General features: G+C 46.5%; 1 protein-coding gene across 1 annotated transcript in view; it reads right to left on the bottom strand.

Moving 5' to 3' along the window:
• The window catches only part of LOC139226612 (E3 ubiquitin/ISG15 ligase TRIM25-like), a 66,774-nt gene extending 39,316 nt beyond the window's left edge, over positions 1–27,458 (bottom strand). Inside the window, exons 1-4 of the mRNA XM_070857478.1 lie at positions 26,809–27,458; positions 22,974–23,069; positions 22,651–22,884; positions 6,263–6,428 (exon numbers count right to left, since the gene is read on the bottom strand). Coding sequence (XP_070713579.1) covers positions 6,263–6,428; positions 22,651–22,884; positions 22,974–23,069; positions 26,809–27,396 — 1,084 coding nt within the window. The 5' untranslated portion in view covers positions 27,397–27,458. The remainder of the gene's footprint in view (positions 1–6,262; positions 6,429–22,650; positions 22,885–22,973; positions 23,070–26,808) is intronic.
• Between the last annotated feature and the right edge of the window lie 420 nt (positions 27,459–27,878).

Here is a 27,878-nt window from a genome sequence, read left to right as displayed (position 1 = left end):
ATTAAAGCTCCCTCTACAGTGTCTCATCAAACATTCCGACGGCAGGTACAGCACTGGTAACTTACAGAGTAAATTTCCCTCTGCACTATCCTAGCAAACACTCCCAGGGCAGGTGAGGCGCGGGTTAGATACAGAGTAAAGCTCCCTCCACACTGTTGCATCAAACATTATCAGGGCAGGTACAGCACGGGTTAGATACAGAGTAAAGCTCCTTCTATCCTGTCCCCATTGAACACTCCCATGGCAGATACAGCAGGGGTTAGATACAGAATTAACCTCCCTCTACACTGTACCATCAAACACTCTCAGGGCAGGTACAGCACCGGTTAGATACAGATTAAAGCTCCCTCTACACTGTCCCTTCAAACATTCCCAGGGCATGTACAGCACAGCTTCGGTACAGAGTAAAGCTCCCTCTACACTGTCGCATCAAATACTCCGAGGGCAGGTACAGCACCGGTTAGATACAGAGTAAAGCTCCCTCTTCACTGTCCCATCCAACATTCCCAGGTCAGGTACAGCACGGGTTAGATACAGAACAAACCTCCCTCTGCACTGTCCCATCAAACACTCTCAGGGCAGGTACAGCACCAGTTAGATACAGATTAAAGCTCCCTCTACACTGTCCCATCAAACATTCCCAGGGCATGTACGGCACAGTTTAGATACAAAGTAAAGCTCCCTCTACACTGTCCCATCAAACACTCCCAGGGTAGGTACAGCACGGGTTAGAATTGAGTAAAGCTTCCTCTACACTGTCCCATCAAACAGTCCCAGAGCAGATACAGCACGGGATAGATACAGAGTAAAGCTACCTCAACACTGTCCCATCAAACACTCCCAGGACAGGTAAAACACGGGTTAGATACAGAGTAAAGCTCCCTCTACAGTGTCCCATCAAACACTCCCAGGGCAGGTAAAACATGGGTTAGATACAGAGTAAAGCTCCCTCTACACCGTCCCATCAAACACTCCCAGGGCAGGTACAGCACTAGTTAGATACAGAGTAAAGCTCATAAACATAAGCATAAACATAAGAATTAGGAACAGGAGTAGGCCATCTAGCCCCTCAAGCCTGCTCCGCCATTCAACAAGATCATGGCTGATCTGGCCGTGGACTCAGCTCCACTGAACTGCCTGCTCCCCATAACCCTTAATTCCCATATTGGTTAAAAATTTATCTATCTGTGATTTGAATATATTCAATGAGCTAGCCTCAACTGCTACCTTGGGCAGCGAATTCCACAGATTCACATCTCTCTGGGAGAAGAACTTCCTTCTCAACTCGGTTTTAAATTGGCTCCCTCATATTTTGAGGCTGTGCCCCCTAGTTCTAGTCTCCCCGACCAGTTGAAACAACCTCTCTGCTTCTATCTTGTCTATACCTTTCATTATTTTAAATGTTTCTATAAGATCACCTCTCATCCTTCTGAACTCCAACGAGTAAAGCCCCAGTCTCCTCAATCTATCATCATAAGGTAACCCCCTCATTTCCGGAATCAGCCGAGTGAATCGTCTCTGTACCCCTCCAAAGCTAGTATATCCTTCCTTAAGTAAGGTGACCAAAACTGCACGCAGTATTCCAGGTGCGGTCTCACCAATACCCTGTACAGTTGCAGCAGGACCTCCCTGCTTTTGTACTCCATCCCTCTCGCAATGAAGGCCAACATTCCATTCGCCTTCCTGATTACCCCATCAAACACTCCCAGAGCAGGTACAGCATGGGTTAGATACAGAGTAAAGCTCCCTCTACATTGTCCCATCAAAAACTCCCAGGGCAGGTACAGCACGTGTTAGATACAGAGTAAAGCTCCCTCTACACTGTTCCATCAAACACTCCCAGGGCAATTACAGCACGAGTTAGATACAGAGTAAAGCTCGCTCTGCACTGTCCCATCAAACACTCTCAGGGCAGGTACAGCACGGGTTAGATACAGAGTAAAGCTCCCTCTACACTGTCCCATCAAACATTCTCAGGGCAGGTACAGCATGGGTTAGATATACAGTAAAGCTCCCTCTACACTGTCCCATCAAAAACACCCAGAGCAGGTACAGCACATGGTTAGTGAGAGATTAAAACTCCCTCTCCAGTGTCTCATCAAACATTCCGACGGCAGGTACAGCACTGGTAAGATACAGAGTAAATTTCCCTCTACACTATCCTAGCAAACACTCCCAGGGCAGGTGAGGCGCGGGTTAGATACAGAGTAAAGCTCCCTCCACACTGTCGCAGCAAACATCTGAGGGCAGGTACAGCACGGGTTAGATACAGAGTAAAGCTCCTTCTATACTGTCCCCATCAAACACTCCCATGGCAGATACAGCAGGGGTTAGATACAGAATTAACCTCCCTCTACACTGCCCCATCAAACATTCCCAGGGCATGTACAGCACAGCTTCGGTACAGAGTAAAGCTCCCTCTACACTGTCGCATCAAATACTCCGAGGGCAGGTGCAGCATGAGTTAGATACAGAGTAAAGCTCCCTCTTCACTGTCCCATCCAACATTCCCAGGGCAGGTAGAACACGAGTTAGATACAGAGTAAAGCTCCCTCTAAAGTGTCCCATCAAACACTCTCAGGGCAGGTACAGCATTAGTTAGATACAGAGTAAAGCACCCTCCACACTGTCCCATCAAACACTCCCAGAGCAGGTACAGCACTGGTTAGATACAGAGTAAAGCTCCCTCTACACTGTCCCATCAAATTCACCCAGACCAGGTACAGCACGTGTTAGATACAGAGTAAAGCACCCTCCACACTGTCCCATCAAACACTCCCAGAGCAGGTACAGCACTGGTTAGATACAGAGTAAAACTCCCTCTACACTGTCCCATCAAATTCACCCAGACCAGGTACAGCACGTGTTAGATACAGAGTAAAGCACCCTCCACACTGTCCCATCAAACACTCCCAGAGCAGGTACAGCACTGGTTAGATACAGAGTAAAACTCCCTCTACACTGTCCCATCAAACACTCTCAGGGCAGGTACAGCACTGGTTAGATACAGAGTAAAGCACCCTCTACACTGTCTCAGCAAACACTCCCAGGGTAGGTACAGCACGGGTTAGATACATAGTAAAGCTCGTCGACCCTGTGCCATCAAACACTCTCAGGGCAGGTACAGCATGAGTTAGATACAGAGTAAAGCACCCTCCACACTGTCCCATCAAACACTCCCAGAGCAGGTACAGCACCGGTTAGATACAGATTAAAGCTCCCTCTACACTGTCCCTTCAAACATTCCCAGGGCAGGTAAAACACTGGTTAGATACAGAGTAAAGCTCCCTCTACACCGTCCCATCAAACACTCCCAGGGCAGGTACAGCACTAGTTAGATACGGAGTAAAGCTCCCTCTACACCATCCCATCAAACACTCCAAGGGCAGGTACAGCACTAGTTAGATACAGAGTAAAGCTCATAAACATAAGCATAAACATAAGAATTAGGAACAGGAGTAGGCCATCTAGCCCCTCAAGCCTGCTCCGCCATTCAACAAGATCATGGCTGATCTGGCCGTGGACTCAGCTCCACTTAACCGCCTGCTCCCCATAACCCTTAATTCCCTTATTGGTTAAAAATCTATCTATCTGTGATTTGAATATATTCAATGAGCTAGCCTCAACTGCTACCTTGGGCAGCGAATTCCACAGATTCACAACCCTCTGGGAGAAGAAATTCCTTCTCAACTCGGTTTTAAATTGGCTCCCTCGTATTTTGAGGCTGTGCCCCCTAGTTCTAGTCTCCCCGACCAATGGAAACAACCTCTCTGCTTCTATCTTGTCTATACCTTTCATTATTTTAAATGTTTCTATAAGAGCACCTCTCATCCTTCTGAACTCCAACGAGTAAAGACCCAGTCTACTCAATCTATCATCATAAGGTAACCCCCTCATTTCCGGAATCAGCCTCGTGAATCGTCTCTGTACCCCCTCCAAAGCTAGTATATCCTTCCTTAAGTAAGGTGACCAAAACTGCACGCAGTACTCCAGGTGCGGCCTCACCAATACCCTGTGCAGTTGCAGCAGGACCTCCCTATTTTGTATTCCACTCCTCTTGCAATGAAGGCCAAAATTCCATTCGCCTTCCTGATTACCCCATCAAACACTCCCAGGGCAGGTCCAGCATGGGTTAGATACAGAGTAAAGCTCTCTCTCCACTGTCCCATCCCACACTCCCAGGGCAGTTACAGCACTGGTTAGATACAGAGTAAAGCTCCCTCTACATTGTCCCATCAAACACTCCTAGGGCAGGTACAGCATGTGGTTATATACAGAGGAAGAAAATGCTGAAAATCATTGTTAGAAATAAAAGACAAAAACAAAATATGTGGATGCTGGAATCTGAAATAAAGGGAGAAAATGCTGGAAATACTCAGTAGGTCAGGCAGTATCTGTGGAGATTGAAACAGAGTTAACGTTTCAGGAGAGTTCTGACGAAGAGTCATCGACCTGAAACGTTAACTCTGTTTCCAGCATTTTCTGCTTTTATTTCAGGTTACAGCATCTGCAGTATTTTGTTTTTGTATTATTCGAAGCCTTGACCTGCTGTCTGATGAGGTTGGAATTGAGGTGATTAGAAGACATATTCTGTTTGTCGTTCAGAGTTCCAGTACTTGTTGTTTTCTTTCACTCTTTTGAAAGGGAGTAAAACTGTAAGACCTGAGCTCGATAGCCAGATTCAGTGCCACATCCCATGGTGCCGCACTGGGTCACCTTCCATTGCCCACCGCAGGTTCTGACTGACTGCTCAGACCGAGACCACCAGTTTGCTCACAGTCTAACGCCCACTGGAAACCGTGCTGAGACTGCGTCGGGCTCATTTCACTGAGAAACTGTACAGCCAGCATAGAGTGGGGGCCTTTCAAGCCCCTCAGTTGGTCCTGGGTTAGACCGCAGGTCCTGGAGGTGAAAGGATGCCGTGCTATCTCACTCTGCCTCTCAGTGTTTCCATCAAAAGTGCACCTGTGTGGACAGGGCTTGGTTTGGATGCAAAGCCTTCCCCAGTGGAATATCCTGCCTTCGCCCGTTCCCTTGGATCGAAAATTAAGAAAGAAAGGAAAGAATGAACCAATTTATAAAGCATCTTTCCTGTCCTCGGGACATCCCAAGACGCTTTACGGCCAATGAATCACTTTTGAATTGTAGTCACTGTCGTGATGTCGGAAACGCAGCAGCCAATTTCTGCGCAGCAAGCTACCACAAACAGCAATGAAACACATGATTAGATAATCTATTTTAGTGATGTTGGATGAGGGATAAATATTGGCCAGGACATCGGCGACATGACACAGTACAGGCGAGCAGCCTGCTCCTATGCATCCATAACCCATCAAGAGTCACCAACACCCCTCCTCCCCCTTTAGGGGAGGAGGAAATTTTGGGGTGGGAGGAGGAAGGGGAAGACTGTCTGATGAGGTTATTGAAAAATTATCAATTTGAAACATAACTGATGATACACTGAAGCAAAATGACTCTCTCATTATGCATGGTCTTTAGGGGTCCTAAGGAAGTGAGTCTGGGCATTCAGGCACCCTTAAGGTCACCTTAAGATGAGGGTTCGGGGCCCAGAAGAGGCGAGGGCCCAGGGGCAGCATGGGCCAGCCCACACTGCGATATGTGTGACACTAGGTCCATGCAGCAGAGCTGGTCTTCAGTCGTCCTGGTTAACCCTTGCCACTGGACCAATGCCTAGCTCTGTCAAGCCCGTGTGGTGGCTGGTGTGCAACGGTCACCATACGTAAAAAAAAATCCACAGGCATCTTCCACCCCCTCAATTGGAGTTCAGGACTAGAACATCAGGTCCTTCATTGAAACACCTGTGAACCCATCCCTTTTGGTGGGACCACCTATGATGAAGGTCACCTTGCTTACATCGCTCCCTAGGGGCACAACCTGATGAATATTTTGTCATCCCATTTTTCTCCTGTAACTGTTTTCAGCCTACCATGGCCTAGCACAGCCTGGTCCCAGACCACTGGCAGTGCCAATTTTGGCCACTGTGAGGTGTGAACACAGTCAGGACATCCTCGGCCCATTTCCCTGTCCCACCACCCGCCCCCACCCCCCCCCCCACCCCATCTCGCCCCCCCGCCACCCCCCACTCGCTGGCCTCCATCTCTCCCACAGCCCTTGCCTCTCAGGTACCAAGTAGGAAGGGGGGATGGTTGGTGGGGAATGGGGAATGGGACCCACCCTCTCCCGCACCAGTAGACTCACTGCCACCTCTGTGCCCGATTGGTTGCAACACGATGCGACTGACCTTTGCACACTTCTGCCTCCAGATGTGGGTCGAAGCAGCTGTGCAGTTGCTCTGCGATGTGATTGGACAGTTCAGTCATGGTGCTTTCCACAGCAGAAAATTTGGCATTAACCTCGCAATGGGAGAAAGGGAGAGGCTCCACGGGTCTGTTTAACCTCCGATGTTCCTGGAACATTAACGGTGTTACATTACTTCAAAGGAATCATAACAACAACTTGTATTTATATAGCGCCTTTAACGTAGAAAATATTCCCAAGGCACTTCACAGTAGTGTTATAAGATAAAACAAATAAATTTGACACCGAGCCACATAGGAAGAAATAACGGCAGATGACCAAAAGCTGGGTCAAAGAGGTAGGTTTTAAGGAGCGTCTTAAAGGAGGAAAGAGAGGCGGAGAGGTTTAGGGAGGGAGTTCCAGAGCTTGGGGCCCAGGCAGCTGAAGGCACGGCCATCAATGGTTGAGCGATTATAATCAGGGATGCTCAGGAGGGCAGAATTAGAGGAGCGCAGACATCTCGGGGGGTTGTGGGGCCGGAGGAGATTACAGAGATAGGGAGGGGCGAGGCAATGGAGGGATTTGTAAACAAGGATGAGACTTTTGAAATTGAGGCATTGCTTAGCTGGAAGCCAATGTGATCGGGACTTGGTGCGAGTTAGGACACGGGCAGCTGAGTTTTGGATAACCTCAAGTTTACGTAGGGTAGAATGTGGGAGGCCAGCCAGGAGTACGTAAAAGTCAAGAGGTAAAATTTCTCAACATATCGGTCATTTATGTTAATATGTTAATATATGCAAATTTACCCACAGGAAGCAAACTAATAGAAAGAAAAGTAAGCATTTGCATTTGTACAGTACCTTATTATGGCCCAAAGCTCGTCGCGTGCAATGAATTACATTTGAAGTGCAGCGTCTATTTTGTAAGCAGACGCGGCAGCCATTTCCCTCACAGTCACGAGAACCATTTTCCTCACAACAAGATCCCACAGCCAGCAATGGGATCAATTGTCAGTTAATGTGATTATTGGTGGTGTTAGTTGGGGGAGCAGTGTTGGCCAGGACACTGCTCATCATCAAATGGCGCCAACGTGAATGTTAGTAATCTGTGACAGCCAGTTAGAAAACCTTTATAAATTAGGGGGAGAATCATCATCATCATAGGCAGTCCCTCCGAATCGAGGAAGACTTGCTTCCACTCCAAAAGTGAGTTCTCAGATGACTGAACAGTCCAATACAGGAATTACAGTCTCTGTCACAGGTGGGACAGACAGTGGTTGAGGGAAAGGGTGGGACTGGTTTGCTGCACGCTCCTTCCGCTGCCTGCGCTTGTTTTCTACATGATCTCGGCAAAAGTGGGAGAATCAATGGGGTCATTTTCACCTTCTCTGCCTGAGCTGTGACCTGCCGGAGTGGATCACCCACCCGTTTTACAACCTGCCTGATTTTCATTCCAGTTACTGCCCAGGCGATGTTGAAAATCTGCTCCAGAGCCACTGCCTCAGGGGCCTTGATTCCTGCAGAAAATGGGCCTCCAGAAAACACAGCTCAAACCTGGCCTTTATTGCAAAGGGGACGGATCATAAAAGCAATGAAGTCTTGCTACAGTGATACAGGGTATTGGTGAGGAGACACCTGGAATACTGCGTGCAGTTTTGGTTTCCATATTTACAAAAGTATATACTTGCTTTGGAGGCAGTTCAGAGAAGGTTCACTAGGTTGATTCCGGAGATGAGGGGGTTGACTTATGAGGAAAGGTTGAGGAGGTTGGGCCTCTACTCATTGGAATTCAGAAGAATGAGAGGTAATCTTATCGAAACGTATAAGATTATGAGGGGGCTCGACAAGGTGGATGCAGAGAGGATGTTTCTCTAATGGGGGAGACTAGAACTAGAGGGCATAATTTTAGAATAAGGGGCCATCCATTTAAAACTGAGATGAGGAGGAATTTCTTCTCTCTGTGGGTTGTAAAGCTGTGGAATTCTCTGCCCCAGAGAGCTGTAGAGGCTGGGTCATTGAATAAATTTAAGACAGAGATAGACAGATTTTTGAGCATCAAGGGAGTAAAGGTGTGATATCTTTACAGAGCACAACACACACAGCTTCCTAAGATGGCAGGCTGCTCTCTCGTAATTCTCCGGAAAGTGCCTGTTCTGTTTAATGATTAACTATACAGTTGCAGTACACAATACGTCCACATCCACAGTGTGGAGCTACCAGCATTACAGGCTTACAGACATTACACTTCTCCCTTCTCCCTCCTTAATGAAAAAGCCATCATAACAAACATCATAAATAACTTTCATTTTTATACATATTTGCAAATTTAACTTTACCACTTGTTTTCTGTTTCGAAGAGGATACCTTCGCTCTCGAACACAACCTTCCAAACATGGTGTTGATTTCACACTCATTTGAGGCTCATTCTGAGGAACATTTTCCTTCATGGAATTTTCTTGATTTTCATTTGAACTCACTCTAACTTCAAGCTCTTTGTTTCCCTGACTTGGACTCAGACTTTCATTCTGATTCTCTCCTGGATTTGTTTCCAGTACATTGGATTTAGGATTTGCTACTGGTATATCAAAACTATCTGATGAGTCAGAAATAATTGAATCATTTCCACCTTCAACTCCTTCCATGTCTGTAGGTAAAATATGATCAATATGGACAAACCTAACCTGTCCATTATCAAACATCTTTGCCAAATATGTGCGAGGACCACATATCTTCACCACTCTTCCGGGTAACCACTTTACCCATTTATGGTGATGGTTCTTCACTCACATCTTCTGGTTTAATTTCACTCTTCTCTCTTTTACTCTCCCTTTATCATGATTCTCTTTTTCTCTTAATTGTGTCTCTTCTACAGACTGTGCCAAATTTGGCTTTAACAATGAGAATCTGGTTCGTGGCTGTCGTTTGAGAAACAACTCTGCTGGTGTTCTACCAGTAGTTGTATGAGGAGTATTTCGATATGTAATCAAAAAATTAGCCAATTTGTGATCCAATGACAACTGTCGTTTTCTTGGACTTGGATCTAACATTTGTTTTATGAGGGCACGTTTTACAATTTGTACAGTGCGCTCTGCTGCACTATTCGAAGCAGGGTGATATGGTGGAACCTTGGTATGTTTCACACCATTTTTGCTCGTGAATTGTGCAAATTCTTCTGAACGAAATTGTGGTCCATTATCCGAAACAATTTCTTCAGGGAGGCCCAAATGCAGAAAATAATTTTCGTAAAATGTCCAATGTTTTACTTGTTATTTTCCACATTGGAAACACCTCAACCCACTTTGAATGGCTATCAATTACAATGAACAATTGTTGTCCATCTAACTCAGCAAAATCAATATGTAGCCTTTGCCACACCCTGGGAGGCCATTTCCATTGCTGTAATGGTACTGGTGGTGGTTGCTTGCTTACCGATTGACATGTCGTACACTGACTCACGATGTACTCTATATCTTTATCAAGACCTGGCCACCATAAATAACTGCATGCAAAACTCTTGGTCAAGCACATTCCCAGGTGCTGGTCATGGAGGTCTCCTAATAATTTGGACCTGAATTTATTTGGTATAACCACTCATACACCCCACATGATACAATCTTTATCGACTGATAATTCATTCCTAGGAATGAAGAATGGATGTGTATCTTTGTCTGTTACCTGGTTTGGCCATCCATTTGCAATATACTCATACACCTTTGACATCACTGGGTCACGTTTGGTTGCTCTACCAATCTCTTCAGCTGTGACTGGCAGTTCATCAATGTATGAATAATAAAACACTTCTTCCCTATCGGGTGTAACCTGTGATGGGGAAGGCAATCTAGACATTGCATCAGCATTACTGTGATCAGCTGATCGTCTGTATTCAATATCATTTGTATATGCTGACAAAATCAAAGCCCATCTCTGCATTCGGGCTGCAGCTAATGTTGGAACTGGGGTCTTTGGATGGAGGATTGCTGTTAGGGGCTTATGGTCCGCAACAATGGTAAACTTACGACCATACAAGTATTTGTGAAACTTCTTGACCTCAAAAATTAATGCCAAAGCTTCCCTTTCAATTTGCGCATAATTTCTCTCACTGGCACTGAGAGTGTTTGAAGCAAAAGCAATTGGTCTCTCCTCCCCACTACTTAATACATGAGAGATTACTGCCCCAACTCTATACGGAGAGGCATCACATGCTAGTTTAATCTCCTTAGATATATCATAGTGAACTAACATGGTGTTCTCTACCAATTTGTTTTTACACTCCTTGAATGCCGTATCGCATTCTTTTGACCACTTCCACTGGACCTGTTTTTTCAAAAGTTCATTCAGTGGATGTAATACTGTAGCCAAATTTGGTAGGAACTTCCCATAATAGTTCAAAAGACCTAAGAATGAATGAAGTTCAGTGACATTCCTGGGAGTGGGTGCATTTCTAATTGCATCCAATTTTTCCATGGTTGGATGTAAACCATCTTTGTCTACTCTGCACCCTAAGTACTCCGCTGAGTTTTTAAATAACTCGCACTCGTACTCTGTGCTTCTCTAGCCGCTTGAGGACTTAATTCAAAATGTTATTATGAATTTGTCTATTTGGTGCTGAAATTAGTATGTCAACCAAATAACATACTACCCCTTCAATACCTTGCAAAATCTGGTTCATCACCCCTTGGAATATGGCAGGGGCAGAAGGCACTCCAAACGGTAGCCTATTAAACTAATATAGGCCTAGATGAGCATTTATAGTCAAACATGACTTGGACTCCTCATCTAGTTCAAGCTGTAAGTAGGCATTCGTAAGATCCAGTTTTGAGAAGATCTGACCACCTGTCAGTGTTGTGAACAAATCTTCTATATTCGGCAATGTATTGGGGACATTACCCTCTAGAACCTGGTTTGCGGTTACCTTATAATCACCACACAACCTTACCTTACCATCAGACTTAGGTACAACAACAATTGGTGTAGCCCAATTACATCGATCTATCTTACAAATAATGTTCTCAGTCTCTAGTCTTTTGAGTTCTTGCTCAACTTTCTCCTTGAGTGCATATGGTACAGAACGTGGCTTGTAGTAAACCGATCTAGCGTCCTTCTGTACCTGACACTCGCTTTGAAGCCTTGGATCAGACTGCCCGTTTCGCAGAACACCTTCGGATACTTCTTGATAACCTCTTCCGTTGATGAAAATCTCGCTTCCACACAGAAAATCTTACTCCAATTCAGCTTCAGTGAGCTCAACCATTTCTTCCTAGTAAAGCAGTCTTGTCTCCTTTCACGACTATTAGAAGCAAGTTCTGAAATTGATCTTTATATTTCACCGGTACGGTGATACAGTCTACTACAGGAATTTTCTCTCCCGAGTAGCCTCGCAGCTCTATCTTGGATTTCTCCAGTTGGAAATCACGCAATTTGTCGTGGTACAGTGACTCCGGTACTACACTCACGGAGGCACACGTGTCAATTTCCATTGGTATCTTGAATCCCACAACATCTATGTGGATTTTGAGGCTTTCCGAATCGCTGTCCGTTAACATCGTGCTCCTGATGATGTGTAACTCTAACATCTCCTCGTCCTGTTGTTGTTCTTCCATGCTATGAAGTCTCTTTGGATTTCGACTCATAGCTTTGAATGCTGGACTCATAGCTTTAAAAACTAGTTTACCCTTCAGTCGGCATGCCTTCGCAAGATGCCCAGTCTTTCTGCAGAAGAAACACTCTGCCTTCACGTATGGACAACTTTGAGCAATGTGTGGTCCCAGGCACCTATAGCACGACTTCGACACTCTGGTAGAATTTGCAGTTTCTGAGACTTTCGGCCATGGCCGTCTTTTATTTTGAACCTGCAGGTGATTTACCTCGGTTGACTGACGACCGTAATTATTATTTAATTCTCGGGAATATTGTTCGGCCATGCCCATCGACCTCGCTGTCTGACAAGCAATCTCAAAAGTTAAGTCATCTGTCATCAATAACTTCCTTCTGATCGCATCATTTTTCACCCCACAAACAAAACGATCCCGTAATGCTCGGTTTTGAAAGTTTCCAAAACTACAGTGCATCAATAGCTTTTTTAATGCTATGATGTAATCAGCGATACTTTCATCCGCCTTTTGATTCCAAATCCTGAAACGATAGCTTTCAGCAATTTCTAACGGTTTGGGGTTATAGTACTGCTCCAGCTTCGTTAAAATCTCTTTAAGCGTTGTGTTCTTTGGCTCATCAGGCACAAGCAGATTTACAAGGGTTTCGTATAATGCCGGACCTGCCTCCGATAAGAAGATCGCTTTCTTATGTTCCAACGTAGCCCGGTTCTGGACTGCATTGTCTGGAACTTCAATTATGTTATTTGCAGTGAAATACATTTCTAGTCGATCCACATACGCTTTAAAACGTTCCCGGTCGTGTCTATATTCACCCAAATAACCGATTACACCTGCCATTTTTAATCTCTAGCTATTCACACCATGTGCTGTTTTTTTACCTCGGATTTTGTAGCTTTTTTTTCCAAAGACAGAAACTTCCAAAGTCTTCTGTCGGCTGGCTGAATCCTTCACCAACAAAATTTAAGCTTTAAACATCCGAAAAATCTCCCATCTCGCCGCCAAATGTGATATCTTCACAGAGCACAGCACACACAGCTTCCTAAGATGGCAGGCTGCTCTCTCGGAACTCTCCGGAAAGTGCCTGTTCTGTTTATTATTAACTATACAGTTGCAGTACACAATACGTCCACATCCACAGTGTGGAGCTACAAGCATTACAAGCTTACAGACATTACAAAAGGGTTATGGGGAGCGGGCAGGGAAGTGGAACTGAGTCCATGATCGGATCAGCCATGAGAAAGCCTTCCAACCTGCCCGCTCCCCTCCACACCGGGTGCCCAAAGATCAGGAACGTGGGACTGAAGAACAGCCAAAAATCGAGGAGCAGCCCCTTCAAATATTGGAACAGGGGCTGCAACCTCTTGTGCACTCCACATACACATGGAACACGGACTCCTCCAGACTGCAGAAATTGCAAGCAGCCTGGGAGTCTGTGAACCGACTTAAAAAACGATTGTACGGGACTGCCCCGTGCAATATCCTCCAGGCCAAGTTTCCAATACATAGAGGGAGGATTCCCGTGTAGAGAGCACTCCATTGGGGACCCCCGCCTCCTCCGGACAGCAAGGTGGTGTGTCAAGGCGTGTCCGGATGGCAGACGAGGATGGCAATGTGGAGAGAGTGCAAGAGCAACCCATACAGGAATCCCCTCTGTGCGGAACTAAAAGACACAGAGGGGATTTCCTGGAGGAGGCTCAAGGTGTGAGGTGCCAGCTCCCCAGGGAGGTTTCATGGCTTGGCGCCGATGAGGAATTCCGTCTAGACAGGGGTCAGTTTCAACAGCTCTACAAACCTGTGAGCATACTCGCAGGTGTATACATTACAGCCCTCGAGCCTGTTCCACCATTCAATGAGATCACTGCTGATCTGTGACCTAACTCCATGTACCTGCCTTTGGCCCATATCCCTTAGAAACCTTGGTTAACAAAAATCTATCAATCTTAGATTTAAAATTAACAATTAACCCCGCATCAACGGCCTTTTGCAGAAAAGAGTTTCAAACTTCTGCCGCCCTGTGCGTGTTTCCTAACTTCACTCCTGACAGGCCTAGCTCTAATCTTTAGGCTATGTCCCCTAGTCCTAGATTTCCCAACCAGGGAACTAGTTTCTCTCTGTCTACCCGATCACGGAGCTGGGGTTGGGGCTGGGCTTGTGTCTGGGCCTGGATTTGAGCCTGGGCCTAGAGTTACCAACCCTCCTGGATTGCCTTGGACTCTCCAGGAATTAAAGACTAATTGCCAGCACACCGCTGCGAGCAAGCCAGGAGAAACATCACAGGGGCAATAAAAAAATTGTGCTTTAATTTTTTTCTATGAGCGCTTTTGTTTACTAGTTATAAAAATATTGGACATGTGGAAAAAAGGCATGGACTGATTGGGCCGAATGGCCTGTTTCTGTGCCGTATATCCTATGACTGAAAGTCAAGAATCATCCAATCGGGTAATGAAAAGTCTAATCACTTTCTAATTTGTTATGTATGTAAACCTGTAAATACCATGTCTAACCACCAGAGGGCTTATCCCCTGGAGTCCCAAGGGATCTCACAATTCCTTGGGAGCACCTATATATAAGGAGGCCTCACAGGTTGGAGAGGCACTCTGAGATCTGTAATAAAGGACGACGGTCACATCTTACTTTGAGCTTGCAGTATCTAGTCTGACTCTTTATTCAAGACGTAACACAATTGGTCTGGGAAGGTGGTGCACCACGAGGATGGACGTGTCAAGGGCGAGAGTGTGGGGGCGGGGCGGTTTGAGGCACGAGGTCATGTTATGACAACTCCAGCAATACGCCCAAGCAGAGTTGGCAACCTTCGCTGGCAACCTTCGCTGGGCCTGGGTTTGAGCCTGAACCTGCAGTAGGTGCAGCATTGCAAGTGAAGCATGGTGGAGCATTGCTCATCTCCTGCTTCCTTTCCCTGGGACCCCGCTCGCTGGGAGTCACACTACAGTGGGTCAATGAAACCTAAGTTATGCACTGCCATAGGTAATTGATGTGCAGTTTGCATTGTTTATTTTTTTTACAAATAATGGAGGAATTATAGGAAAGAAATTGTTTCTGAAAACATGAGCAGGACTCAAGGCTGCTAAGGCAACGAACCAATCAGAAGCAACCTAGGCTCTGTGACAATTTTTCAATCCATCTTTGATATTGTGCTGGACTGTAGCCAATGTAACAGTCAGTGTAAGAACATCAGAACATAAGAAATAGGAGCAGGAGTAGACCATTTGGTCCCTTGAGCCTGCTCCGCCATTTAATAAGATCATGGCTGATCTGATCATGGACTCAGCTCCACTTCCCTGCCCAGTCCCCACAACCTTTTATTCCTTTATTGCTCAAAAATCTGTCTAATTTCCACCTTAAATATATTCAATGATCCAGCCTCCACAGCTCTCTGGGGCAGAGAATTCCACAGAAATTCCTCCTCATCTCAGTTTTAAATGGGTGGCCTCTTATTCTGAGACTATGTCCCCTAGTTTTAGTTTCCCCTATGAATGGAAATATCCTCTCTGCATCCACCTTGTCGAGCCCCTCATTATCTTATGTTTCGATAAGATCACCTCTCATTCTTCTAAACACCAATGAGTATAGGCCCAACCTACTCAATCTATCTTCATAAGTCAACCCCCTCATCTCCGGAATCAACCTAGTGAACCTTCTCTGAACAGTCTCCAATGCAAGTATATCCTTCCTTAAATACGGAGACCAAAACTGTACGCAGTACTCTAGGTGTGGCCTCACCAATATCCTGTACAATTGTAGCAGGACTTCTCTGCTTTTATACTCTATCCCCTTTGCAATAAAGGCCAACATTCCATTTGCCTTCCTGATCACTTGCTGTACCTGCATACTAACATTTTGTGTTTCATGCACAAGGACCCCAGGTCCCTCTGTACTGCAGCACTTTGCAATTTTTTTCTATTTAAATTATAATTTGCTTTTCTATTTTTTCTGCCAAAATGGATAACCTCACATTTTCCCACATCATACTCCATCTGACAAATTTTTGTCCAGTCACTTAGCCTGTCTATATCCATTTGCAGATTTTTTGTGTCCTCCTCACAATTTGCTTTCCCACCCATCTTTGTATCATCAGCAAACTTGGCTACATTACACTCGGTCCCTTCATCCAAGTCATTGATATAGATTGTAAATAGTTGAGGCTCCAGCACCGATCCCTGCGGCACCTCACTAGTTACTGTTTGCCAATCAGAAAATTACCCATTTATCCTGACTCTCTGTTTTCTGTTAGTTAGCCAATCATCTATCTATGCTGATATATTACCCATAACCTCGTGAGCTTTTATCTTGTGCAGTAACCTTTTATGTGGAACCTTATTGAATGCCTTCTGGAAATCCAAATACACCACATCCACTGGTTCCCCTTTATCCACTCTGCACGTTACATCCTCAAAGAACTCCAGCAAATTTGTCAAACATAATTTGCCTTTCATAAAACCATGCTGACTCTGCTTGATTGAATCATGCTTTTCCAAATGTCCTGCTACTGCTTCCTTAATAATGGACTGCAGCATTATCCCAACGACAGATGTTAGACTAACTGGTCTACAATTTCCTGCTTTCTGTCTGCCTTCTTTTTTAAATAGGGGCGTTACATTTGCGGTTTTCCAATCCACTGGGAATCCAGGGAATTTTGGCAGATTACAACCAATGCATCCACTATCTCTGCAGCCACTTCTTTTAAGACCCTAGGATGTAAGCCATCAGGTCCAGGGGACTTGTCCACCTTTAGTCCCATTATTTTACCGAGTACTATTTCATTAGTGATAGTGATTGTATTAAGTTCCTCTCTCCCTACACCCCTTTGATTATTCACTATTGGGATGTTTTTAGTGTCTTCTATCATGAAGACCGATACAAAATATTTGTTCAACTTCTCTGCCATTTCCCTGTTCCCCGTTGTTGGCTCAGAAATTCCACTCAAGGACTTCCCGTGGGCAAAGCACTGTAGAATAGAAATAAAATGCGCACTTACCTTAAGCTGCTGGGCCCGCTTGAGATCCAGGTCCGGAGACCTCTCGTGACTGCGCGTGGCAGCACGTTCATGTCGGGACGTCCGCAAGAGTCAGGTGGGCCTGAACTCCCAATCACAGCTAAGTATTTTCTCATTCATAGTACTACGAGATTCGTAAGTTACAAATTCTCTCTTACTATGAATGAGAAAAACCCCCAAATGCACAAACACTAGATAAAACATTTTTAAAAAACACCTCACACAATACACTAATAGAAATTATAGTTGTTATACATGTTTTTTAAAGAAAAAAAAATTGCCGATTTTTAAAAAAAGTTAGGGTTAGGGTTTAAAATAACATTACCTGAGTGGGCAGGGTTTTAACATAAATATGTTTTTTTTAATTTAATTTTAATCATTTTTTTGATAGTTTTTTAAACTCTTATGCTTGTAACAGTAGACTATGCACCTGCTTCTATCAGGCGCAAGAGTTTTGAGGACATGTGCCGGGCAAGATATGAGTAAATCCCGCAATCTTGCCTGTACAAATGTCCTTGTTCCTGATATATGGATCATCTGTCGAGCTCCAGCTTGACAGATCGGAAAAGCCGGTTTTCAGCACATGCACTTTGCGTGCTAAAAACCGGCTTTTCCTATGCCTTCCCGGATCCGTAGAAACTTCGTACGGGCCCAGGACATTGGAATTACTACCCCATTAATTCCCCAGTCTCATCCTTCAGGGGACCAACATTTACTTTAGCCACTCTTTTCCCTTTTATGTACCTGTAGAAACTCTTACTGTTTTTATATTTCGTGCTAATTTACTTTCATAATCTATCTTCCCTCTCTATTATTTTTTTAGTCGTTCTTTGCTGGCTTTTAAAAGTTTCCCAATCCTCTGTCCTCCCACTAGTCTTGGCCAATATTGTATGCCCTTGTTTTTAATTTTATACCATCCCTTATTTCCTTAGTTATCCACAGATGGTAAGAAGGGAGAGAAGGATGAACAGGGTGTAATTTTGAGATTCATATCTGTTTAACCTGGCTGGGATTTTTGATTTAATTTGTATTATGCTACTGATATGGGGGACAAAATTAGACTGCTCTTTCAAAGAACCAGCAGGGACACGCCAGGCCGAATGGCCTCATTCTGTACTGTAAGATTCTATGGGGGCAAAATTGCCCCGAACTCGGTTTGGGATGCTTAATTCGCATTAAGAGATTTATTTTCGCCCGGCGGATGTAAGAGTCCCAGATTTGGGCACTTTAACTTAAAAAAAATCATCCGTGCTCTCTCGGGGCAGGAGGGAGGTGGGAGCAGGGCACTCTGAGTTGCAATGTCCCTCCCCTTCTCTTAAAGGGGAAGGACACTGCAAACTATGGAGCTGGTTCCGTGGTGCACACTGGGCCACCAGGGAGGGTTTCGGCTGGGCCAGCAGCCCGGTACCCAAGAGGGGGGTATGGGGCTGCCTGTTGGTGGCCCGGCCGAACCAGAGTCCGCCATTGGTGGACCAACTCCAAAGTCGGCCCGACAATAAAACAAATATGGCGGCCGCAGTGCAATGCCCTCCCCATCATCGCTGTGTGCTCCACCACCCGGGGCGAAAACTACAGGGCGCAGCCCAAAGCCATTTTCATCACCATCATCCCGGGGGCAATTCCTGGAAGACCGCTTCCGCCGTCTGCCCTCCAGGCAAAAATCCTCTTTACGCCCCGTTAGCGCCCCCCCGGAGGTGCAAAAGGGCCTTTCTCAGAGGGGCAATTTCAGCCCCTATGAGTCTATGATTAAGTCAGATTCACATTACAAAGGGAAAACTCCCAGGGGCACACAAGTGATCTTGAAATGTTAATTAGGACAGTTAGTTAGAACACCAAATGGGTCAGTCATTAAATGTGTGTAAACCCGCCTGCCACATCGATTTTGATATAAAGGGGAGTCATCCAGCATATCCTAGAGCTGTTCATACCTTTCATGCTCGAATTCTTTTATTCAATAAATCCAGTAGAGGGCTTAGCTAAACAGTTACTGTGGGCCCCGTGCCAAGGAAGGGGTTCTCATTCAAGCTGACAGCTTTGATTGGAGGCTGGATAAGCCAATCCTCGCCGCAGAGAGCAGAGGGGTCAGACTTCAGCCTTTAACTCTCCGTCTCTCCTTGGAGGTCAGTCGAGGGTGTTTTGGATTTGAACCTCTGGGTACCCCTCATCATCCGTACCCTTCAACATCTTTCTATTGGATGTATGCTCTCAGTCACAAAATGTACAACCTCACACTTTCCCACATTAAACTGTATCTGCCACTTGTCTGCCCATTTCACTAACCTGCCCATGACTTACAGACGTAGTGAGACAGAGATGTCTCACTTTATAAGGTTTACTCCAATTATTGCAGGGACTGCTAAACTGTGTGAGTTTATTTGTAATGGGCAGGACTGGGTATTTTATTTTGTTCTTGGTATATCAGGTTGATTTGAACTTGGGCACAGGGAGCACGACCTCAAACCTGTTGAAGACATAAAAGCAAGGATTTGGCAAAAACGAGAGGACTGTAAAGTATTTCAGGACGTCATGGGCAGGTTAGTGGAATGGGCAGACAGGTGGCAGATACAGTTTAATGTGGAACAGTGTGAGGTTGTACATTTTGTGAGGAAAACCAAGGACTGAGAGCATACACCCAATAGAAAGATGTTGAAGGGTGTGGATGATGAGGGGTACCCAGGGGTTCAATCCATAATTCACTGAAAGTTTGAGTGCAGGAAGAAAAGGCCACAAAAAGACCAACAGCATTTTAGATTTTATAAATATAGGCACAGAGTAAAGATGTAATGATAAGTTTGATTAGACCACAGTAAGAGAACTGTGCGGAGTTTTGGGTACCCCATTATAGAATGCTCATTGAAACTTGGCCCTGATTTTAACTCCAGGTGGATTCTCCACTCAGGCCCGAGTTAAAATTACAGTTGGATCTCAATGATGTCAACATGCATATATAAAGAAGGACCCTGTTGTCTCCGGGCGTGTGTCCTTGCTGCCTGTTCAGGAGAGCAGGTTAAACTTTCAGATGTTGCAATCATGGCAGCTTTCGGACAGGTAAGAGCCTGGGCAATTTTAACTGGCCACCCGCCAGGTTTCTGCCAAGCGAGTCGGGTTAAAATCGTCCAGTCTATAGACTGTAACGTCACCAAAATGATACCAGGAATGAGGAAACTAGAGCTATGAAGAGAGACCTGTGATACTGGGACCATTTCCATTGGAGCAGAGAAAGCTGAGGAGATTTAATGGAGGTTTATTAAATTATGAAAGGTTTTGAAAGGGTAAGTGGGAAAGACGATATCCTCTGGTTGGGGAATCTGTGATGAGGGGTCAACAAGTTAAAATTGCCCTGAGAAAGAGTACAGAGGTTAGGAGGAATTTCTTTACACAGGGGGTTGCTGGAGCATGAAATGATTTGTCACAGGGAGTGGTCCGGGCAACTTTAAGAGAAAATTGGATAAATATTCAAAGCAAAGGAAGATACAGGGCTAACGGGCGAGAGAGTGGGGCAGTGGGATTCGTTTTTGGATTGCTCTAGCAAAGAGCTAGCATTGGCACAATGGGCTGAATGGGCTGTAAACATCTACGGCTCTATGATTGTTTAGGTTAGATGTAGCATCAGTTGGACAAAGGGTTAGGATCCCTTTACATTGCCGAACCAAGCACACAATCAGAAGCAGAGCAAAACTCCCTCTACCCTGCCCCAAGAATGTCTCAGCCCCAACTTCAGAAGGGCACAGAATTTTGCCCAGCTATTGCCCTCTCCCAGTATCGCCTTCTCCCAACTCAGCGCCAACCTCCATTTTGTCCCCACCGCCATTGCCACACGCCCCACATTGTTGCTCCACTCTGATTCAGTGGAGAAGCGCTGCCTTCATTAATCAGCCAAGTACTTGGCTCAATCAACCTTCTCCTATGCCCACTGGTCTGAGTTCCCAACTTCTGTCCAAGGCTGAATCAGACTGTTCGCAAACTTGGTGTCATACTTGACCCTGAAATTAGTTTTCGACCACATATCCACAGCATAACTAAGACCGCCTATTTCCACCTCCGTAACATCACCCATCACCGCGCTTGCCTCAGCTCATCCGCTGCTGAAGCCCTTATCCATGCCTTTGTTACCTCTAGACTTGACTATTCCAATGCACTCCTGGCTGGCCTCCCACATTCTACCCTCCGTAAACTCGAGGTGATCCAAAACTCGGCTGCCCGTGTCCTAACTCGCACCAAGTCCCGTTCACCCATCACCCCTGTGCTCGCCGACCTACATTGGCTTCCGGTTAAGCAACTTCTCGATTTCAAAATTCTCATCCTTATTTTCAAATCCTTCCATGGGCTCGCCCCTCCCTATCTCTGTAATCTCCTCCAGCCCCACAACCCCCCTGAGATGTCTGCGGTCCTCTAATTCTGCCCTCTTAAGCATCCCTGATTATAATCGCTCAACCATTGCTGGCCGTGCCTTCAGCTGCCTAGGCCCCAAGCTCTGGAATTCCCTTTCTAAACCTCGCTACCTCTCTTTCCTCCTTCAAGATGCTCCTTAAAACCTACCTCTTTCACCAAGCCTTTGGTCACCTGCGCTAATTTCTACTTATGCGACTCGGTGTCAAATTTATTTATCTCATAATACTCTTCTGAAGCGCCTTGGGACGTTTCACTACGTTAAAGGTGCTATATAAATACAAGTTGTTGTTGTATTAAGTTGGGTGTAACCCTCTCGGAAGAAAGTGTGCACTTCATGTTGGGCAACCCAAAACTCCACCCATGTGGATTTCTCAATAGCTCGGTATTGGAGACTCTTGATTTTAATTCGTTCTCGGGATGTGGGCATTGCTGGCAATACAGGCATTTAGTGCTATTCCTTAGTAGCCTCCAGTGTGCCAGTGCAGCCTTCGGCTGCCTGAGGAAAAGAGTTTTTGAAGACCAGGCCCTCAAATCTGCCACCAAGCTCATGGTTTACAGGGCTTAGTAATACCCGCCCTCCTGTACGGCTCAGAGACATGGACTATATACAGTAGACACCTCAAGTCGCTGGAGAAATACCACCAACGATGTCTCCGCAAGATCCTGAAAATCTCCTTGGAGGACAAATGCATCAACGTTAGCGTCCTCGACCAGGCCAACATCCCCAGCATTGAAGCACCGACTACTCTCGATTAGCTCCGCTGGGAGGGCCACATTGTTCGCTGCCAGACACGAGACTACCAAAGCAAACGTTCTACTCGGAACTCCTTCACAGCAAGTGAGCCCCAGGTGGGCAGAGGAACCGTTACAAGGACACCCTCAAAGTCTCCCTGATAAGGTGCAACATCCCCACTGATACCTGGGAGTCCCTGGCCAAAGATCGCCCTAAGTGGAGGAAGTGCATCCAGGAGGGCGCTGAGCACCTTGAGTCTCATCGCTGAGAGCATGCAGAAATCAAGCGCAGGCAGCGGAAAGGGCAAGTGGCAAACCTGTCCCACTCTCCCTTTCCCTCAACGACTATCTGTCCCACCTGTGACAGGGACTGTGGTTCTCATATTGGACTGTTCAGCCATCTAAGGACTTATTTCTAGAGTGGAAGCAAGTCTTTCTCGATTGCGAGGGACTGCCAATGATGATGATTAGTAGCCCTGAGAAGGCGATGCTAATGCTGGAGCTGCTTCTACAGACAGAGTGCCTTTCTGGGCCTCTTCAGCTGGGCAGTTAGACATTAACTCTATTGATATGGGACTGGAGTCAGGTGCAAACCTGGTACGGGCAGATACTTGGCTCGCTTGGACTGGCCGAGGGGCTTTACCTGAATGACCAGCAGACTGTCGTCGCTCCTCAGGGCCGCGTCCAGCTGCAGCTTGCCCTCCTGCAGCCCGGCCAGGCTGCGCTGCAATTGCCTGATGGAATCCTCCGCTCGGCTCACCACGACTGCCTCCTCATCGTCCAGGAATCGCAGCACCTCCCGCTGGGCCTTTTCGATGGCTCTCGCCAGTTCGGCGCACTTGTTTTTGGCGTTGTCTTTTGCCTGTAGCACCGTGCCCTAAAATGAACACCACCACAAAATACATGACTCAGCGTGTTAGTCCCAGCACCGACCCCACGCAGCTTAAATCTGGCAGCAGCCCTTACTTTAATGGAGTCGACTTTTTGCTGCAACTTTCCAATCTCGCCCGTTGTCTCCTGCATCTGTTTGTCCACTTCAGCCTGCCGCTCGTGGAGATCTTTCTGAAACATCAGAGCATTCAACATTCAGTTCAGCGACACCTGTTGTGCAATGGATTGAGTGGTTGTGTGTGTCAAAATCTATCCTATCCTCTCTTGCTCACTCTGTTCTGCTGACACAAGACTCCCAAAGCAAGCGCTCTACTCGGAACTCCTTCACGGCAGTCGAGCCAAAGGTGGGCAGAGGAAATGTTACAAGGACACCCTCAAAGCCTCCCTGATAAAATGCAACATCCCCACCGACACCTGGGAGTCCCTGGCCAAAGACCACCCTAAGTGGAGGAAGTGCATCCTGGAGGGTGATGAGCACCTTGAGTCTCATCGCCGAGGGCATGCAGAAATCAAGTGCAGGCAGCGGAAAGAGCACGCAGCAAACCTGTCCCATCCACCCTTTCCCTCAATGACTATCTGTCCCACCTGTGACAGGCACTGTGGTTCTCGTATTGGACTGTTCAGCCACCTTAGGACTCATATTAAGAGTGGAAGCAAGTCTTCCTCGATTCCGAGGGACTGCCTATGATGATGATATAAACCCCCCGAACCCGATTAGATTCCAGCCTGTAACTCACTCCCGGGTATCTGATTCTATATATAAACCACTCAAGCCGTTCGATTAGATTTCAGCCTGTAACTCACATCCGGGTATCTGTTATTATATATATAACCCCTCGATTAGATTCCAGCCTGTAACTCACTCCTGGGTATCTGTTATTCTATATATAAACCACTCAAAGCCCTCGATTGGATTCCAGCCTGTAACTCAGTCCCAGATATCCGTACTCTAAATTTAAACCACCCAAACCCCTCGGTTAGATTCCAGATTGTAACTAACTGCCGGGTATCTGTTATTCTATTTATAAACCACCCAAACCATTTGATTAGATTCCAGCCTTTAACTCACTCCCAGGTAGCTGTTATTTTATATATAAACCAGCCAAACCCCTCAATTAGATTCCAACCTGTAACTCATTCCCGGGTAATTGTTATTCTATATATAAACCGCCCAAACCCCTTGATTAGATACCTGCCTGTAACTCCTCCCGAGTATCTGTTATTCTATATGCAAACCACAAAAAACCCTCGATCAGATACCAGCCTGTCATTCACTCCTGGTTATCAGTTACTCAATATATAAACACCCGAACCCCTCGATTAGATTCCAGCCTGTAACTCACTCCCAGGTATCTGTTATTCTATATATAAACCCCCCGACGCCCTCGATTAGATTTCAGCCTGTAGCTCACTCACAGGTATCTGTTATTCTATATATAAACCACCCCAACCCCTGGATTAGATTCCAGACTGTAACTCATTCCCGGGTATCTGATTCTATATATAAACAACTCAAATCATTCGATCAAATTCCAGCCAGTAACTCACTCCTGGGTCTTTGTAATTCTATATATCAACCCTTTTGGGAGTCTCTTGTCTGACATGCGGACAATGTGGCCTGCCCAGCAGAGCTGATCAAGTGTGGTCAGTGCTTCAATGCTGGGGATGTTGGCCTGGTCGAGGACTGCAAATGAGCCAAAGTTGGGCAGAGGAAACGTTACAAGGAGATCCTCAAAGCCTCCCTGATAAAGTGCAACATCCCGACTGACACCTGGGAATCCCTGGCCAAAGACCGCTCCTAAGTGGAAGAAGTGAATCCAGGAGGGCGCTGAGCACCTCGAGCCTCATTGTTGAGAGTATGCAGAAATCAAGCACAGGCAGCGGAAAGAGCATGCGGTAAACCTGTCCCACCCTCCCTTTCCCTCAATGACTATCTGACCCACCTGTGACAGGCACTGTGGTTCTCGTATTGGACTGTTCAGCCACCTTAGGACTCATATTAAGAGTGGAAGCAAGTCTTCCTCGATTCCAAGGGACTGCCTATGATGATGATATAAACCCCCCGAACCCAATTAGATTCCAGCCTGTAACTCATTCCCGGGTATCTGATTCTATATATAAACCACTCAAGCCGTTCGATCAGATTTCAGCCTGTAACTCACATCCGGGTATCTGTTATTATATATATAACCCCTCCAAATCCCTCGATTAGATTCCAGCCTGTAACTCACTCCTGGGTATCTGTTATTCTATATATAAACCACTCAAAGCCTTCGATTGGATTCCAGCCTGTAACTCAGTCCCAGATATCCGTACTCTAAATTGAAACCACCCAAACCCCTCGGTTAGATTCCAGATTGTAACTAACTGCCGGGTATCTGTTATTCTATTTATAAACCACCCAAACCACTTGATTAGATTCCAGCCTGTAACTCACTCCCGGGTAGCTGTTATTTTATATATAAACCAGCCGAACACCTCAATTAGGTTCCAGCCTGTGATTCCTCCCGGATATCCGTTACTCTATATATAAACCACCTGAACCCTTCGATCAGATTTTACTCTGTATATAAACCCCCCCCGAACCCCTCGATTAGAATCCAGACTGTAACTCATTCCCGGGTATCTGATTCTATATATAAACAACTCAAATCATTCGATCAAATTCCAGCCAGTAACTCACTCCTGGGTCTTTGTAATTCTATATATCAACCCCTTTGGGAGTCTCTTGTCTGACATGCGGACAATGTGGCCTGCCCAGCAGAGCTGATCAAGTGTGGTCAGTGTTTCGATGCTGGGGATGTTGGCCTGGTTGAGGACTGCAAACGAGCCAAAGGCGGGCAGAGGAAACGTTACAAGGACACCCTCAAAGCCTCCCTGATAAAGTGCAACATCCCCACTGACACCTGGGAGTCCCTGGCCAAACACCGTCCTAAGTGGAGGAAGTGCATCCAGGAGGGCGCTGAGCACCTCGGGTCTCATCGCCGAGAGCATGCAGAAATCAAGCGCAGGCAGCGGAAGGAGCGTGCGGCAAACCAGTCCCACCCACCCTTTCCCTCAACGACTATCTGTCCCACCTGTGACAGGGACTGTGGTTCTCGTATTGGTCTGTTCGGCCACCTAAGGACTCATTTTTAGAGTGGAAGCAAGTCTTCTTCGATTGCGAGGGACTGCCTATGATGATGATATAAACACCCTGAACCCCTCGATTAGAAACCAGCCTGCAACTCATTCCCGGGTAATTGTTATTCTATATATAACCCCGCCCCGAACCCCTCGATTAGATACCAGCCTGTAACTCACTCCAGGATATATGTTATTCTATATATAAATCACTCAAAGCCCTCGATTAGATTGCAGCCTGTAACTCCCTCCCAGGCACCCATTATGTGTGTATAAACCGGCAGCTGTCTCTGGGTGCTTGTTGAAGCAGATAAGCAGGATACAATGGGCTGAATTAACCGGGTGTGGGGGAATTCCGGAGCTGGGCTACCGTTCCCAGGTGAGAGTCTGATCAGGGATCGCTTGAAACTCCAGGGATTGAAACGGAGACCAATCAGTAAAAACTGAGAACAAAGAGCCTTTTAAACAGAGAAAATCACACATTCTGGAAATCTGACATAAAAACTGCAGGGGCTGGAAATAGACGGCAGCTCAGTCAGCGAGTGATAAAAAAAAAAGCAGGTAATAACTCAGCTGGGGACCCTTTGGGTAGAAATTGCCCATTGTGGAACTAACGACAAACAGATTTGTATCGAATTCCTGCCTCGATAGAGTTTAACCCCTTCAGGCCCAGCAGTACTAGCAGCAGACTGAACGAGTTCCACTTACCCGTCACACTGGGCTGACCTGCCTTTCTGTCAAGCTGCCTATCCTGCTGTACACATAGTGCACTTTACAAAGTCTGTACCTTCAGTTCGCCCACTTGCTCCTCCACCGACACTGTCTCGTGTTGGCGGTGCTCATTGATGGCACACAGGCAGCAGACACACGTCTGGTCGGTCCGGCAGAAGACCTCCAGGGGCTTGCGATGGACCGGGCACTTGCGCCTCTCGATGTCCCTGACCGGGTCGATGAGCCGGTGATCCCTGAAGACCGGGTTGCTGCCGTGGGGCTGCAGGTGGAGTTCGCAGTACGATGCCATGCACACCACGCACGACTTGACCGCCTCCAGCTTGTGCTGGTCGCAGAAGTCGCAGAGCACGTCCCGGGGGCTGTCGGCGTCCCTGGGGGAGGCACAGGCCGGGTCGCAGTTGCTGAAGTCCTCCACGATCTCGCACAGGATGGTGTTCTTGGACAGGGAGGGCCGGGAGCTGAAGGTCTCCCGGCACTGGGGGCACCTGAAGGACTCCGGGCCCCCCTCTTGGTGCCAGCATCGGCCGATACACTCCATGCAGAAGTTGTGGCCACAGGGGATGGTGGCAGGAGACTTCAGCAGGTCCAGGCAGATAGCGCAGGCGAGCTTGGCTTCGGAGATCGAGACCTTAGACACCGCCATTCCTCGGGGAGACACAAGGAAGCCCAACCCTCACCAAGTCTGGGCAAGCAGAAACATTAAAGAGAAACTTGGAAGCGGTCCGAGAAGTTACGTTAATGATCTACAAAAATCTGTCTCAAAAGCAAATACGATTAATTCAGTCAATCACAATATTTCTCAAGAATAGTAGATTCGGTTTTATTTCCCTATTTGAAACCTTTTCTGTAAAAAAAACATTTTTTGTTTCAACATGACTGAGCTCCACCCTTGCCTAACATGCAGTTTCACAAGCCAGCTACCGACATTCCAGTAGTGTTTTATTGCAATGACAGCTGTGCGTGCCTGTTATCCGTGCAGCCACGGCTTAAAGGGGCACTGAGCTCATCCGCCTCGTGTTTTCCTTTTCAAAGTCTCTCTGCAACTATAGGCTGCAGCGATGTAAATCGTGCCGACTGTCCAGGCCAGGGCTGGGGTCAAGTCCCACTGCTGGGGCAACACGCAAA

Source organism: Pristiophorus japonicus, chromosome 16 (assembly GCF_044704955.1).
Source record: "Pristiophorus japonicus isolate sPriJap1 chromosome 16, sPriJap1.hap1, whole genome shotgun sequence".
NCBI classification, from domain to species: Eukaryota; Metazoa; Chordata; class Chondrichthyes; family Pristiophoridae; genus Pristiophorus; species Pristiophorus japonicus.
The sequence above is the reverse complement of the archived record's forward strand: the minus strand, read 5'-3'. Positions and strand labels throughout refer to the sequence as shown.